Source organism: Gallus gallus, chromosome 1 (genome assembly GCF_016699485.2).
Source record: "Gallus gallus isolate bGalGal1 chromosome 1, bGalGal1.mat.broiler.GRCg7b, whole genome shotgun sequence".
Classification (NCBI taxonomy): Eukaryota; Metazoa; Chordata; class Aves; order Galliformes; family Phasianidae; genus Gallus; species Gallus gallus.
Genome location: NC_052532.1, coordinates 67188310 through 67205714, shown reverse-complemented (window position 1 = coordinate 67205714; position 17405 = coordinate 67188310). Strand labels below are relative to the sequence as shown.

Genomic DNA, 17405 nt, shown 5'->3' with positions numbered 1-17405 from the left:
ATCGACTTACTAAGTTAGACTTATCCTATAACATATTGTTACCCATTTAAAAAGTAAAGAAATTGATCTATGTAAGCTTTAGCTTTGTATATTCAGAAGCTTTTGTTTCCAGAACTTTTACCTCTTTCACTCAGAGGTAATCTCTTTGGCATGGGGTGCTGGACTGCAGGACTTTCCAACCTTTTATCAGATGTAAACAACAGTAAGTGTGGACTGGACGTAATGTACTTCTGTTCACGATGCACATCTTCAGATTCAATGCTTGCTAAAGCACACCGCTGGTTTTGGGCACTCTCCTCTCTGGACATGAAGTAAGGTGGAGAACAGTTGTCCATGGGGCATACTGGCAACCATTGGTTGCTGGTCCTCTCTTCCCTTTTAATGGCAGAGTATGTAGCATCTGCAGAGCTGCAGTCTGATATACGTCTGGAACAAGGTGACAGCAGCTGCAAGTCTGCAGAGGAAACACTGTCACTGCTGGGACTGAAGTAAGGGGGGCTGGTACTATTACGACTTCTAAAAGTTCTTTTCTTCAGTATTTCTTCCAGATTTTTTTTGACATTGCACTGCGGACTATCAAAGCTGCGAGACTGAAATTTTGGTATTTGCAAAGCAGGGTTAGAGACTTGATCCATCATTTGGATTGATTTGATCTTCCTGCATATACTGTCCACTGGGTTGTGATGCCGTTTGTTAGTAGCACGTTCTGAAGACATTATCAATTCCCCACTCTTGCAAAGTGTCTAAAAAGAACAAAGACAAGATGTAATAGCCAGAACAATAGACACACATTCTTAGCATCATCTTCTTCACTGAGCAGAGAGCTCAGAGCTTTGATATCAAGGAACGTGAAAATCCTTGCTCCTCATACCAGCCATAACTGAAGCCTTCAACCACAACATTTAGTTCTCCAGGAAACTAGAAGTGCAGCAGATTTGGAAGGGGTTGGAAACACAGGAAGAAATGCATTTTGAAGCCTTCCTACTTATTCTTAAATACAATAACCAAGGCCAAGCTGGATGGGGTTGTGAGCAACCTGGTCTAGAGGGAGGTGTCCCTACCTACAACAAGGGGGCTGGAACTAGATGATCTTAAAGGTCCCTTCCAACCCAAACCATTCTATGATTCTGTAACCATGCCAAGGATTAGGGGGAGGGTAAGGAATAATAATAATAATAATAAAAATATATATATATATATACACACATAAATATAAGTTTCCCCCTCCAACCTAACAGTTGCCTGTCATCTTAAAGGAAGCAGTAAGCATCTTTACTCCTCAGCCCAGATCATTTCAAATTATATATAATTTTTAACATAGAACATTATATCAACAAAACATCAATAAAAATCCACACAACTTTCCTAGCTATTATTTCTGTTCATGTTTGTAGCACAAGCTTCCTCTTGATCCCACAGGCTCAAGACTTGTGTTTAACAGCAACCATCCAGCTATTTACCCAAGATATCCCCTACAGCTTCAGGTATTTGTAGGTCTTCATTTCGTTCAACTGCATCTTTTTACTCAGACTGAGGATCACAAAACAAATTAACGTCAGCTTCCCTAGGAAGTTAGCTCCCCATTTTTCCTTTAGATACAAAAAAAGTTGCTTTAAACAATTTTTTGCTATTTCTTTTATCAAACATATATTTTTTTCTAATGCAGCAACATGCTTCATTAGCATTTAATAAAAGAATTACTGCTAGTGTAATCCTGTAAAGAAGAAAATCACATGCAAGTATTTACAAATCCAGACTGCCAGCAAATACTCAGTGTTATTTCATCTATTGCAAGCTATGTGCATACTAACTGCTTGGTTTTACAGATGGAGATCTTCACTACTTAAGCTGTTTCTTTGTTTTTTCCTACTGTTCATTCTTTAAGTAGCAACACTTCCAATATTGACCACATCGTCGGTCTGAGCAATACCTTTTGAGAAATAACAATAATAAGATACTCAGCATGTTTTTTAAAGAAAAAAAAAAGTCTGTTTTTAATTACCACTATGGATGATTTGCAGGATTTAGTCCTAAAAGCAAATGCTAGGAAGAAAGGTAGCTTCCTACATTAGTGATACACGACATGCTTTAAATGAAAAGACATAAACACATTGCGGTTAGATTTAATTACATTCTTTAAGTGCACAAATGCCTTCAGATACAAGTAACTGACTATAAAAGAACACCGACCTTTTAACAACAATGCTTTTTAAGCATTACCTGCGTTTCCCCCAATAAAAAATAGCATAAGACTATACTCACAACGGCAAAACAGGACACAGAAAAACACCTTCGCTTCCTCTCAGATAAGAATAGCACACAATAACAAAACCTATTTTAGCTGTTCCTCTGACTAGGGCTTAAATGAAGGAACCTTGGTAGTGAAACAGGCAGAGAGGGTTCACCTGCTGGAAAATCACCTTTATGAGGTACACCTGCTGCTGTCTGCCACACAGCTCTCAGGCCAATGGGGCAACAAGTTGCCATGACGTGCAAATAAAATGTCAGCTTGCAACTATCTTGTTCTCTTATTTGTTCTCCTTTGTACCTGCTAGGTGAGCTTCCCAGATTTGCAATACACTTGGCTTTACTGTTCTAGTACTCTGACTTTTAAAAGGGAAATTACAACCCAGCTTATTGCTTTGTAGGATCTAAGGTACTCAGGACATTTCTCACTTTAATTAGCAGTTTTCTTATTTTTCCCCAGTGCTGTAAGCCTTCAGGCAGTGGATCTCACCTAGTTTCTCCTGTACAGAAACTGAACAGAGAATGAAAAAATCATATAAAAACTCACAGCTCTTGTCAGTTTTTAAAGGAATGCAGAGGGTGAAATGGATGGGTTACAGAGTCTCTGTGTTGTCATCTGATCTGCCCTTGGTTCTGTGACCAAACAAGTTTTGCTATAAAGACTCTTAGCTCACTCCTCTTCTCAGCATTATATTCTCAATCAAGATTTGCTTTTGAAAACTGTGGATCTTTAGGTATATGTTCTACAAATAACAAGAAACAAAACAGGTTAATGCAGTGCTTTTGAGAGAACATTACTGCTTGTCACATAAATGCTAACCATGCACCCCACCAGGCTTCCCCAAGCACCTCCCAGTCTACCACAGGCTATTTTGGCAGACCTGGAGAAAACCAAAATTGATCTCACTTTGTGATTAAACTCCAAATGTGGAAATGCACTGCCATTTCCCTGTTTTGTGGCAAAATGTTAAATAAAACAAGAAGTAGGCACTGTCATCCAGTAGCATTGCCAGAGATCAGGTGTTGGTGCGATCGGTTCTGGTTTGATTAGCAAGTGGGTGAGCACTGTGACTAGGCACACTGTTTTCCCAGGAGTAAAGCTGTTCTAATACAGTGGTAATATCTCCAAGAGCAAGTCAATCCAGCTGAGGGCCTCATCTCTTATTTATCTTTGAGTGATTCATTATGTGTACAGGAAGCTTTTCAACTCTCCAGTTTGAAGAGGAGACCTCCCACTTTAAAACAGCACTCGCAACTTCATACCTTGCCAGGAAAAGTGGCGTGTTCTCAAGAAGTTCCTCCAGGTGGTGATGATACCCATGCAGTGTGCAGCTAGTAGAGTAGGCACTGAGCAGGCACAGGGGCAAACAGTCCTTGCCTATTGACCTCGTAATCTATATCGAGAAAGATGGAGACAAAAACAGGGGTACAGATGAAAGTGTTTCACTCATACGACCTGAGATTTAATTAGACCCTAATACATATTCTCCTAATAGTCACATCAACATACTATACAAGAGTTAAGCGTGCCATGTATTCAAGAGGTGTGAGAAAATATTGAGGACCAACATTTTAGAAGTTTTACAAGTGCTAATATAGCAGAGATCCTAAGATACTTGGCTACTCTTGAAAATACACCCTGAGGTTTTCCACTCAGCCTTTAACATTTTTCTCTACATAAGTTATATACTTCGTATGTAAATATAAGTATACAAATATATAAACCCCTCTCCACCCCTCCTGGTATCCATGGGTAAGGAAAGAGACTGCACATTTTATGGATGGTGTTGTACAGTTTGGGCACTACGTCAAGAAGGCGGAGCAGACTGCTTCCATCTCTGACTCCTGATTGCCCAGTTATCACTCAGGTTCTCAGTGTAACCTCCACTGTTCCATCCACAGTTTACAGCAAAATGTTGGCATCCAGCTGCTCAGTGATACTGTTCATATTTTTTGTCCAGCTCCATGGGTGACACTGTGTGATAAACATACTGTTCAGCCAAGAGCAGATGACTGCATGCGTAATGCTTACTGTAGTTGGTAGCCCTATAGGTAACTTCTTGACAAAGACAAGAATCCTTTTTGCCAAGTTCATGGGGATGGAAGAAAAGGTCAAAGGACTCCTTGGCCTTTGGTGCTTCTGTCACTACAGAAAGCTATGCTCCGTGTGATACATTTGATAGTATATGCTGGTCTGAAGAGCCACATAGCTTCTGCTAACTTACATTGTAAATGCATATACTTAGGTGGTCAGATCTCTTTTCCAGCTTGCAAACTGAAGAAAACTTTTTCAACTGGACTCTTCTTCCTGGTGTTTGCCCTAGACATTTCCATCCATGAAAAAATATGTTGTACTATTCTATGCGTCACCAAACTTCTCAACTAATACTTCTTTTTGTGACTTCTTTTGTGCCAAGCAGTTTCTAGTATAGTTCTTCTTGTAAAGTCTAGAGAAAGGAGGAAAATCAGCTCCAGAAATGATATAGCAGCACAGGAATCACACTTGTGGACATATTGTGCTGAGAGGGCAACAGAGTAGTTAAGTGTTACTCCAGCTACTAATGATCTCTGTAATTATATGCCTGGCTTCTGTGAGACAGTCTCTCTTCCCTTCAGAGCTGCACCATGAAAATACAACTGCTCAGAGAATTTAGGGTCTATTCTGCAAAACAGTGCTGAAGAGCGTGTTCACATGACATTTTAGGCTTCTTATATGCCAACTGATGGCAGATAATTTTACTCAGAGAACAGGCTTTACAAGGTGAATATAGAACTTGGATGCAAAGTTTACCCCATTCTGGACGTATGGTGTTAAAATCCAGAGTCAGCTTTGAAACATGACAGAATCATCAAAAACAGCCATATAAAGATGTTCAGAGACTGTACAGTTCATCACTTTGTCCCAGGGCAGGATCACTTTACCAATGAATTCTAAAACTGGCTTGGCTAATCTATTCTCTAAGCTTCTCAGTGATTATAGATCCATAGCCTTCTAAGGCAATCTATATTTCACTGTGCTACCACTGGAAACTTCGCCTTATCAGCAGGCTTGAATTCCCTTACTGCGTGTTAAATGCAAATCTTAGCTGTTTGCAGTTTCCTACTTTGCAGACTCTTCCACAAGTAGTTCAATCTTTCAAGATGTAATGGGTAGCACATACAAGCCATAACAATGCTGTAGTACGTGCTGTTCACATACCAAACGGTAGTGAGATGCAACTGCCAAAGAGTTAACATACTAGGAGGAACGCACAGCTTTCACACATCAGCACTGACTGCCAATCCCAGAAATTGGCTTTTTATCATTTACAGTGCCAGGGTAAGCAGCCTCTGCCCTTTAGATCATCTTTAAGAATAAGCATAGGTTATGTTCTTTCTAATAAGGGATCACGCTGCTACAGAGAGCTTCACTCTACTTCCCTCACTCAGAGTATTGATTACATGCCAAAGCCACTTCCTCATTTATGTGAATCAGCTGAGAAATGGCAGGATTGACAATGAGTGTTTCATGTACAGCTCATCACCCCGAAGTCCTGTAGATTTTAGTGTGTTATGATCCGTAACCCAATTACGGGCTACTTCATTTTTCAACAGTACGAGCTTATATATGCCTATGCACATCCAGGGTGTGGGTCTTTTTTTTCTGGTGAATGCAAGTACTCTGTGTACATGCATTTCCTTCTGAAAATATTGTCTTCTGTTGCAATTTACAAATAAATCATGTCCCACCTGCCATCCTAGAAGTAGTTATATTTCTGGGAAGAGTGAGATGCCCACCTTCTCACAGACTCATGGCAAGAAAGCTATAAAGGGAGAAGAAGTGTCTTTTACATTTTAATCACTAAGGCAGAATTGACAAATCTGGAGTTCCTTGTCCTGCACACAGACTTCTTATTTCTTTCCAGGGAAACGGTTTTGAGATACATTTGTTAAAATACCTAGGCAACTTAGAATCCTTGCTCATTACTAAAACTGAATAGATTCAAGGCTCTCAAGTCACAAAGACACTAAGAATTTAAGGAAACAGAACATCTTTTTTCTTTAGCCTCTGCCTGATTTCCACGCTTTTTGGTTTAGGATTATGAAGGTCCTAATGGTAGACCACTAAGGAAATTTAATTGGGGATTGGGTTCATTTCACTTGATGAAGTCTGTGTAAAATGCCACCTGTCCAGGCCCTGTCTGAAGCCAATGAAGAGAAACGGACATCTTCAGATGGGAATTCAGTCCTTCTCTCCTAATGTCATAAGCTCTGTGGCCAGGTATGTTTCAAGGTTCTGTTCCTCTCTACTGAGAAGTAGATTGTAGAAGTGCTTCAGTTCCTAGTTACAAGGAACTAGTGACATTTTAGGTACCTTAGGAATCCTACCTACCCTCCAGCTCCTTCTCCACAAGGTCTAGGGTCTCTTGTGGGTCCTGTGTGGTGTCCTAGGTGTCCTGGATTGTGTTCAGGCAAGGCAGCCTGTCTCTTGCTAGTGACTGAAAAGAAACCTTACACTTTAGACACCTTACTGCCATTGAGAAGCCCAGTGTGACAGAATTAAAACAGTTTTGACTAATTTAATAGGATGCTGTCAAGATCCTGCATTTGCTCCTGAGATGATGGTCACCTATTCTTATAGTAAGCCAGTTTGTGGTCTGACCTGTCCAGTTGACCTCCTGCTGTCTTCTGGGCAGTGACAAACAAGCTGCAGTTTCTACAAGAAGATGACAACGTGGCAACACAGCCATGTTTGCAAGAGAGAGTGGGACTCCAGCACCACCAAATTCAAGCAGCTCAAGACCTCAAAAAGTGGTCAAAAGAAAAGAAAGGCTGAAGTTTTCTTTCTACAATGTAGTAGTTATCTAAAGTGTTTTCCATATCTCCCATTCTCCGATTTCCCTTCAGTTACTACAGGAGAAGTAGAGCTGATTGCCTCTGTAGCCTGTGTTACCTCGTCCCATTTCAATGGCAGGAGAATGGGAGCTTATTTTCAGTGCCCAATACATTCAGGTTGTTTTCCACAAAGACAATCATTGTGAAGACAATATATTTTACAGTGAGAAGTAGTGAACTTTGGGTGTTAATTTTCACAGATTCTGTTGTGTGTCGTTATTCTGTACCTTTGGTCTGTGTGTAAAGAGCAGCTCTGAGGCAGCTACAGAAGGGAGTATTTGAGGAACTGTACCTTCTTCAAGTCTGTGCTTGGTAAAGGTCTCATGGATGCAATGCATAACCCTCTCCTAAGGCTAAGGGTTAACCGTCATCAGGAAAATTCTCTGATCTGTCAGAGCATGAAGAAAATAGCAAGGAAAATGTAAACTTCACATTGAAGAAGATGCAAGTAGAATACATTCTGCTCCATAAAGGTCCGCCTTGGCATGGCCTTTTTAAAGGATGAAGGTACAATGGCAGTTCCCAAACACCATGAGAACTACATGAGATCAAAAGCTAAACTTCCCTTTAATTTATTGCATCTACGCCAGAGCAAGCTGCAGCTAATGTGAGTTCTGTATGTGGGATGACCAATTCTGACTGGAATCAGCACAGAACAAAGCAAAATTCCCCCAGAAGCAGGAGAGTAACTGTACTATTAGTAGTGGTGTCTAATACAGATACCCCATGTCATGGAAAAGCTCCTAACAAGCCTTAACATTGCCTGTATACTCTTCATTTAGACTACACATACATGAGCGTGCATTTGTCACGCATATGGGCTGACCTGTATTTTTGCTACTAAACAAGCTGCTTCTGTTTGTGAAGCTTCCACAGTAAATTCTTTATTGCTCAGTCTTCTAATTAGTGAATTTCTCACTTCCCATTTGCACCTTTTCCTCTTCCGATACCCTCTCTCACTTTACAAAGGAAAACAATGAAGATAGAAACGTCAGACACAGAACCAGCAAGGCTAGGTACCAGGCACAGTGAGTATTTTGTCTGAGGATCAAAACAACTACACATGACTGTGGCAAGCCCAACAATCACTTAGAAGTAGCTTATGGAATCCATTTCTCTGGCTCCTACTTCCTGCCTTTCTTTTGTTAACTGCTACACCACTTGCCCTCTTCAAGCCCACGATCTGGCTTTTATGACAACCAACCCATGAGACAGCAAAGGGTTGGTGGTTTTTTAAAATTATTATTTTTTGGTTACTCAGCTTTGTATTTTTATTTGTGTATAAGAAAACCACATGCAAGGGACTGTTAGAGAAGCAAACAAGAAACTGCATCCTCTGAGTGTATATCAGGAATAACCTCAAGCTAGTAACATGGGATATGCCCCTTTTTTCTAGATGTTGGCATGTTACGACCAGGAGAGATTTACTACCTTTTCCAGCTTCCAAAATGGATAAGAACCTGATGTATGTTAGATTATCCTGGGTAAATACTTATTATTCACATTAATACCTGCCTCTGGACATAGTTATTGATCATCTGGCAAGAAGGTGACGTTGTATTGCAAACGCACGGAGCTGATGCTGATGCATTCAGAAAGGATTCACCTGGCTAATGGGGTGCATCTCCAAGTGCGTCTGTCTTCCCATCATTTCCCTCACTTCCGACTACAGGTTTCCCTCAGGATTCATTAGACCTTCTACTTCTCCATCCGCAGAGCTGACAAGAGATCCCTTTGGACTTCCCCTGCCCACCAGAGAAGGGGAGGGGACATTCACTCTGAAGATTTAAAAAGGTACCCCTAAACCTTTAGGAGATCTTGTGACACACTATTCCAGGAAACGAAGACTGAAGGTTTGCTACTTCAATAGGTATGAAGGTGAGTGAAACTCTTTGGGTATGTGGGTAACATTTAGTTTGCAATTTAAGATTTTTCATGTGAGTATAACATTTCAGGAACTGCAGTTAGTAATTTTAACTTTTAAATACCAGAGAAGACATATACACAGTTATATTCTGTGTGATTGAAACCACTGCGTTAAAAATAATTAATAGCAAAACATGCTCTAAAAGATAGGATGGAATACAACACTGTGAATCACAGAGCTAGGTGCTCTCTGATGCCCATCACTGTTATCGATGCTCTGCAAAACAAGCAGACATGCAGTTTATTCATGCTTGGTACTTTCATTTGCATGTGCTGCATCAGCAAACAAATTCAAAGGGTCCAGCAAGCAATCCTCTTGATATGCAAGTAATTGTGATTGAAGCAAATAGGACGCTGAGTTTGAAAACTTTCTTTTCCTGAGGAAGTAGTAATGTGCTTTCCCTGTTTTTGTTTGTAATGGCAAGCCCCCTACATTTGCTTATTGTCTGATTTCTATCTTAGGCTTGGCAAACTCAAGATGTACTTTATATCATATTTCCCTCCTAGTCTGTATGTTATTCTCATTTCTGCATGAACTAGTCTCCTTGCAAATAGAAGCACAAAAGGTGCTTGACTCAATGGCAGTTCTCACCTATGTGGGACCTTTAAGAAGAATAGAGTAAAAAGAATGTTTGATTTAACATTCATCCTCCCATTAGATCACTGAGTATTGAAGATGAGATAGCCAGAGATCATGGTGAGGTTGGGCAGCAAGACAGGGAGAAAGAAAGAAGAGGAAATACCCTCACATTCAGATTTGAAGTTGAGAAGATTTACAACTCTGAAAAGCTTTTCCTATATCTTGTGGTTCTTTGCTGTGCACAGGGACTGCGTAAACTGACAGCATCTGCAATGGCACTCTTCCTTGCAATGTCCTTCCTATCTTTCTCTCGGAGCGCTCCTCAGGTAAACAGCTGACTTGGGCTGAATGCACAGCTTCCATCACAGGTCGGTGCTATTTAACACTTGTACTTGTTAGTAACGTCATACAGTGCTGACATGTCTCTTTGCTCTTTTTTTTTCTGTCATAAAGGCTCATTTCCAAAGGAGAAACTGGACTCCTCAGGCTATGCTCTATTTGAAGGGTGCACGTAAGTCCTAAGCTCTTTAAATTTTGAGGAGATAACTTTCTATACCATTGGATTATTCCTGATCTGTTTGGCTGTACACAAGCAGTAAATTCCTGACGTTGCTGTGGAGGTAGAAGTTCTGAAGCCTGCCAGGATGCATTTATCATTATTTCTTCTTTGAAACAGTGGCATTGCCGGTACTATTATTCATTTTTAAAGGAATCCAATTGAAGAAGGCAACTATTGGAAGAACAAAAGCAAACCAGAAAGTACTGAAGATATATATAGTTGGAAGCTTGATTGTGAAACCTATTGGAAAGGCAATTTCCTCAACTGAAATAATCTTAAAGAAGATTTAATATACACTTGATATGTATCATTCCTTATCATTATTCAGGCTTTAATTAAAACATCTTCCCAAGCAATAGGATAACACATGTTCCTACTACAAGCATCTTGCCCTATAGCCAGTATTCAGATCACAGGTGACCTTTTGTGAGAAACTGGATGTCAGGCTTATCAATATTGTGGTATTAAGGTTGTGCAGATTAACTTTTGAGTTTCTGTTATTAGAACAGAATTAAAGCAGCATTCAAAATAATGTTTTGAGTCTGAGAAATCTCGTTCTCTGAGGTAGACCCATAACATTTAGCAAAAACATTTCTGTTTTTAAAAGTCCTATTCCAAACTGAATCGAAAGTTCAAAAAGTACCAGGCAGAGTATGTGTTAAGGGAGCAAGGTTCCTGCCAATTGCAAGCACAATACATATATATATAAACTACAAAGAACAGTGAGTGTAACACCATGTGAAATAAATTCTGCTGACAATGAAATTATTTCTATTCATGAAAGCAAAGAATTCAGCCCCTTAATTTTTTTTTTTTAATTTATTTTCCAAACTGAGTAATGGACTGTATTGCTTGCATACCAATCTTCTTCTAGTTCTTTTTGAATTCATGTGGAAAAATTCCTTTAAAAGCAATACTTCATAGGCCAGCAAAGAGACTGAAGGTTCTTGATTGGATAGCAGTTGAGGAATGACTGAAGAAAACTCCCCCACACTACAGCTCCTAAGCAGGATAGTATAAGCATGGAAACTTTTGGAACAACACTTCCATGGAATAAAAGATGTTTTGGAGTGTTCTGGTTCAGAATGGGCTATTGCTGGTTTCAAAAGACCTCAGGAGGAATAAATGCATCCAACTTTATGCTTGCAGAATTACTGCTGCAATTTTGTGTTTTGAAAAGACTACTTTAGTGGTCATAAGGTACCAATTACATCAGATCTGGGAGGTTGTTTTCACCCTTTCCCCACTGTTCTTGTAGAGGGACGTCGATTCATCTCAGATGAGAGCCAGCGAAAGGATCTGTATGGCAGAATGCAGCTTGGTAAGTACACGTGCACACGTGCATATAACACGGATCTTTGCTCAGATTAGGGGAGAAATCTGCGAGAATGGGAGAAATAATTTTGCTTTCCTGGAATCTTATTCAAGGAAGCACTTATGTAACTTCCTCTCATTATACCCTTCACTCCAAAAACCATGTGAAACACAAGGCCATGTGCCTGGTTCTCCTCTCTTGTGTACCTGTGTGACTTCACTTCCGTAAGTGGTGATGTTCCACACAGATTGGGTGTAAAGAGGGATTAGCATCAGTCCCTTTGATTTTCTTTTTTCAGAGGAAAGAAAAATAAATCAAGTCAAATTATTGATTATGCTGAACAGAAAAAATGACAAAAGTAGATAACATTATTCCATGTCAGACAAAGGAAATAACTTTGCAGCAAAATAAGGAATGCATGAAAAAAAGAAAACACTCTTTTTACTTTCTGAGGAATTTTAAAATAACTTTTTATCAAGAAATTGATAAACTCTTATGTGATAGACATTTATCTGCCTGGCTTTGAGCACAAACATTGTAAAGATCACAGTATTTCTCCTTGCGTCTCTGTAGATACAAAAAAGGAAAGAGCAATATAAAGAAATCTCTTCAAACACAACAAACTGAGTGTCTCTGATTTTTTAATTCTAGAAACACGCAGCCAAAACACAAATCCTTTATCTCTTTCTGAAGCTGCAGCACTGCTCCTCAGTTCCTTATGGAAAGCCCAAGAAGGTAAACATATGTTTTGTTTTAAACTGAGCTTTTAAAGGGGGGGTTATAAATACTTTTAATGTTCTATTTAGTAAAGGTACTTATAAGTATGCTTCAGTAAATCTACGTAACACTTTAATCTAAAAACTTGTCTTTAAATGAAATATTATTCCAACAGAGTGAATTATATCAAGTTGTACATTTACACAGTCTAGAACAAGACTAGGAGAAGTAACAGGATGTAAACTTTTATATATTCAGCTTTTCATTCGCTTTTCAGATGTTTATTGGTCTAAACTCAAGGGAATGCCTATTTTGAATTAAGAGGTAGAATTAACAGCGAACATTGGGAGTTTGGACAAAATATATTAGCATTTCTGAAGATAAAACAATGAAAGTGTCCTTTGTGTGTGCCAAGAAAAAGAGAAAATTCTCTGAAGTTCACAACTCATAAATTTTAGTGGTATTTTCCTACCTGCTGTTTCTGTTCCAAAAGAGAAAGTAGATGGCAACAGCCCCTTAAGAAAAAAGGTGACATCTAGCTTGTTTGGACAGTACTCCATGGAATAACACTGAAATCATTGTAGTAGTAGCTTAACAAAATAATCAAAGATCTAATAATCAAAAATTGCTGCCTTTAAAATGACAGAAGGCATTATTATTTCTATTTTCATGTCTTAGCTAATCAGTCACATCACACTGGGGCTGTCCCTGAGGTATATCTATATCCTGGAAACTTGGAGTAATTGAACTTTCCTTTATCTAAAACTTATTTTTCCCCATTGTGTCTTGTCCCGCAGTGGAAGAAGAAAACAGTGATCACCCTGGCTACCTGATGGATAATCTATCAAACCGGTGAAATATTTGAAATTTCTTTCACATTTGTATTCCATCTACACTGAAACCATGATCTGTGTAAACAGTGTTACATCTCCACTTAAGTTCCAAAAAGTTGATGTAGATATTCACTGCAACATTTTGAATTTCAAACTGATTAAAATTTACCAGTTCAGCCAAAGAAATTCTTTGTAAAGTTCCTGTCTTGTTTAGGTAATTTTGTATGTCTCATCCGAAATTGAAAATCCACTGTACCATCTTAGCTGAAAGGATGAATGAATTGTCCTTTTGGACAATTACTTCATTCATATCAATTTTTCAATAGTCATAGGATAACCTTTTACCACCTTCCACCCAGCCGTATATTAAAGCCTTTTTATTGTTGATAAAGGTAGATTCCTTTACCACTTCACTGATGGCCCTGTAAGTCAACGCATGATCAGGGCATCAAGTAATGACCATGGCATACAGACACTTCTGCTGTCAGGAGGCATGGTTCTGCTGGAGCTAGTGGGGGCACATTAGTTACACACCTAGTGTCAAACATGATAACTGGCACATAGATTATTAATTGCATCATCATCCTAGCATTTTGCCAGCCTGATTTTTAAGCTTTGAAACTGAAATTATACATAAATTGGTTAATTACCATTCCATGCTGATAAGGATGTATGGAACATTATTTACATAGCATTGGGGTCCCACTAGAAAGCCCTCTGTAGTTCTTATGTAATTGAAAAGTCACTGCATGATCCTTGCATCCAAGCAATTACGTTTTATTTTTTCAATCTCTACTCTTGGTCGTGCACTTCATCTTTTAAACACTGCTTTCCCCTGATCTTTTCCATGACATTGATAATTAATTTTGTTAACACACACTTACTATGAGAATGTTTCTCCTCAACATAAAGAAATGCATCTAAAGGAACAGAGGAATTAATTTCTACCATGGGGCCACAGGAATTTCAGTAGTTGTTTATAGTTTATATCACTGCATGGAGGAACACAACAGGAGAAATCAAAATCTCCTTGTCTGCTTATTTTTAAACACTGATGTATCTATCAGTAGCAGTGTATGCCACGTGACAGAATGCATTCATCATGAACTTCATCTAAAGACCACCAGAATCTTTTCATTCATTTAATTGCTGCTTATTTTGAACATATGAATGTCTCAAGTGCATCTAAGGCAATTTTCAGTACAAGTGCTAAGACAAGAAGTAGAAACTTATGCCTCTTTTGACTTATGAGTATCATGAAATTAATGTGTTTCTAAATGTCCCAAAGACACAAAAACTGTTCTAATCACATTCTCCACAGACTGATTTTTGTATATATTCCTGTAGATCTAAGCTCACTAGTTCAAACAGTTCTTTTCAGGAATCATGAAAGAGAACCAAAGTTCTGCCATGAGAGTGAGCTGTCTTTGAAACTATGGTATTCTCAATATGGCAGATAATTGCTTATGTAACAGATAGCTACAAATCCTGTCAGACGACAGCAACTGGTAGAAATTTGAGCATTTGAATAAGACAAGCTGTTGCCTTGTCTGATTTAAAAGTTTTTCCCTCTGACACTGCACATTCAAAAGGAAGAAATATTTCACCATATTTAAGCTGCCTTGCTACTGACAGCTGGTCCTAACATAAAAGGCAGAACAACGACTAGCCTAAACATGAGGCAGAGATCACTTTGGCTCCTGCAGGAGCGTTTCTGAGAAGAATGGGCACAGTATTCAGTTTAGTTGTATCTCAGAATTTGTGCACTTACTGTCACTGGACACATGTTCACAACGTGATCATGCTGAAACAAACACATCGAGATTTGTGAAAGATGTCATGCTAGCATTCTGTTCCTGAGAAGGAACAGAAGTTTGAGTACATCTAAGAGAACCTGCAACCTGGATCATGTATGTTGCTTATTTTTCTCCTCAGAGATTTGTCCAGAAAGGAAAAGTGTAGCTGTCCTAATACAATCCTAGCAAAACCTTTAAATGTTCTTTTGTTAAACTCTCAACCATTGCATTCTTTGACTCCACAAGGTAGCTTCGGTTAAAACCACTCCAAGGAGGAACATACACCTTTGAGCTCACAGAATGCAGCTGCTCTCCATTTAGTAAACTGTATGAATAAAAATATTTGCAGTATTTTTGCTTTCACTGCATTAATATAAAAAATACCCATGAATTGTTTTTCATTACTTTAAAATCATCCGGGATAGTAGTGACTCCTTTAAAATTCACTTAAGCTTTTGCAGTAAAGCTTGAACATGGCTTCTGACATGGTATCTTTTTTCAGTGATCCACATCAGCTTAAGAATGAAAATGCGATTTTAAAACAGATTTTACGTGGCCAAAGATACAGACAAGCACTTAAACACTTATTCTAAATGGTCTGTGTAGGAGGAACTGTGCCATCAGGTGTCAGTCAAGTGTTTGAAAGGTCAGTGTGTAATCAAAGCAGACCATCTAAGCCTCCCCCTCCCCCAAATACCAGTGAAGGTAAATACCTCCAGAGGTCAGATCTTCCTACCTGCTAAGGAACATGCTGAATCAAGTCCTGGAAATGGCTTTTCTTGAAAAGCATGAGAAATTCTTGATTCACAAAAAAAGAATCTCCTTCCAAATGTCTTTGTGTTGAGATCTACTTCTAAACATAATTATTCAGCCACTCTTCATGCATGGAAGTTAAAAAGCATTTGAAAACTGCAAGGCAAATTAGACGTCTGTTTCTCATTGACAGATTCACTTCTTCCCTAACCACAATAAAAAGAAGCTTCATATGCTTTACCAAATGCTATGTGCGGGAAAAAATATGGCTTTGGAATACTTTTGGAATTTTATTTTATGATTAAGTGTTGTCATAGCTTTACAAGCCTTATTATCAGTATTCCACATGGTAACATCAAGTGGTGCACTGGGAGTTAAGGAGCTGGTGGTGCAGCTCCATGTATTGTTGCTATTTCTGGATACCTGGTTCTCAGGAGAGAGGAACTACATCTCCCAGAAGACTTTCACTGTTCCCTCTCCATTTTCTGTTCAGAGGGAAAGATAAATCTGTTTTGCAAGTCACAAGTTGGCCCCTTTTCCTTTTCTGCCTGTCTCTGCAACAAAGTGCCCTGAGGATAACTGATCCGACTACTAAAGGCAGGTGTAAAGAAGGCCTTAAGAACCTCAGCCTGCTCCTTATCCACAGTGGTCAATAATATTGTGTTATTTTGCATTCCGATGTCATATTTAGGAAATCAGTTTTTTTTATACTCAGAACGCACTGAGCCTTTACAAAGTTTGCCACGCTGCACTTGGAGCAATATATATATATATGGACATTTAAAAATCCTGATGGGAATACCTATCTGCTATCTGTATACAACGAAGCATGGATTGGACGTTGAAAGGTACAGCCCAGAGGGAGCTGCTAATTTGACAGAACGTGTGATATTTAAACAGTCTGCCAGGATCTCCCTTGAATTCCTGGTACGTTTCATGAATGTTCATCCGACGATTATGTTGTTACCTCCCCAGGGCAGCCAGGAAGGCACGGAGGATGCATGTCACAGGGCAACTGTCACATTTAAATTTGAAAGTAATGTAGAGGCCGTGTGCCGCCCATGATGCAGATGCTGGAGGATGTCACATGTGAGTGGAGGACGGGCTCTACTCCAAGGCTGGGGAAAAGCCCTGCTCCCCATGCTGAGCCCTCCACCCTTCTAAATACACCATACCCCATCAAGCCCAGCAAGCCCAGGACAGGTGGGAAAGGGACAGTTTGCAGTCCGGGAGCTACGGATATACAAAATAAGCAACACCCGGTCACCCTTGTGTTGGGAAGCACAGCTCTGGGCACAGCGCTCCAGCTCTGGTCTCCTCAGAGCTGAGAAGAGGGGCAGAATAACTGCCCTTCACCTGGTGATAGCACCCGGCCTCTGGACATGAGCCAGCAGCGTGTGTTTGCAGCCTGCAAGGCCAACTGTGTTCTGGGCTGCATTAAAAGAGGGATGGGCAGCAGGGACAGGGAGGTGATTGTCCCCCTCTGCTCGGCTCTTGTGAGGCCCCATCTGGAGTACTGCGTCCAGGCGTGGGGCCCCCAGCACAAGAAAGACACAGAGCTCTCGGAACGAGTCCAGAGAAGGACCTCTAAGATGATCAGAAGGCTGGAGCACCTCTCCTATGAGGAAAGGTTGAGGGAACTGGGCTTGTTTAGCTTGGAGAAGACATGGCTCTGGGGAGACCTCTTTGGGGTCTTCCAATACTGGAAGGGAGTGTATAAACAGGAGGGGGTACAACTGATTATGAGGGTGAATAGTGATAGGACAAGGGGGAATGGTAGCACCTGGCCTCATGTAGCCCAGGA

The 17405-nt window shown here is 39.8% G+C and overlaps 2 protein-coding genes across 2 annotated transcripts in view; one reads left to right on the top strand and one right to left on the bottom strand.

The window, feature by feature from the left end:
• Positions 1 to 15772, bottom strand: part of IRAG2 (inositol 1,4,5-triphosphate receptor associated 2) — a 52005-nt gene extending 36233 nt beyond the window's left edge. The window contains exons 1-3 of the mRNA NM_001348560.3: positions 15585 to 15772; positions 3511 to 3641; positions 122 to 743 (exon numbers count right to left, since the gene is read on the bottom strand). Coding sequence (NP_001335489.2) covers positions 122 to 716 — 595 coding nt within the window. The 5' untranslated portion in view covers positions 717 to 743; positions 3511 to 3641; positions 15585 to 15772. The remainder of the gene's footprint in view (positions 1 to 121; positions 744 to 3510; positions 3642 to 15584) is intronic.
• SPX (spexin hormone) lies at positions 8934 to 13238 on the top strand. The gene is made up of 6 exons (XM_046904298.1): positions 8934 to 9000; positions 9874 to 9954; positions 10082 to 10139; positions 11446 to 11508; positions 12154 to 12237; positions 13017 to 13238. The coding sequence occupies exons 1-6, from the start codon at positions 8995 to 8997 to the stop codon at positions 13073 to 13075; spliced, it is 351 nt and encodes a 116-aa protein (XP_046760254.1). The 5' UTR covers positions 8934 to 8994; the 3' UTR covers positions 13076 to 13238.
• Positions 15773 to 17405: the final 1633 nt, after the last annotated feature.

Excerpts from the sequence above, each read along its gene's own strand:
- SPX (XM_046904298.1), top strand. Across the intron at positions 10,140-11,445 it reads GCTCTATTTGAAGGGTGCAC|AGGGACGTCGATTCATCTCA; the intron begins GTAAGTCCTAAG and ends CTGTTCTTGTAG. Across the intron at positions 11,509-12,153 it reads GTATGGCAGAATGCAGCTTG|AAACACGCAGCCAAAACACA; the intron begins GTAAGTACACGT and ends TTTTAATTCTAG.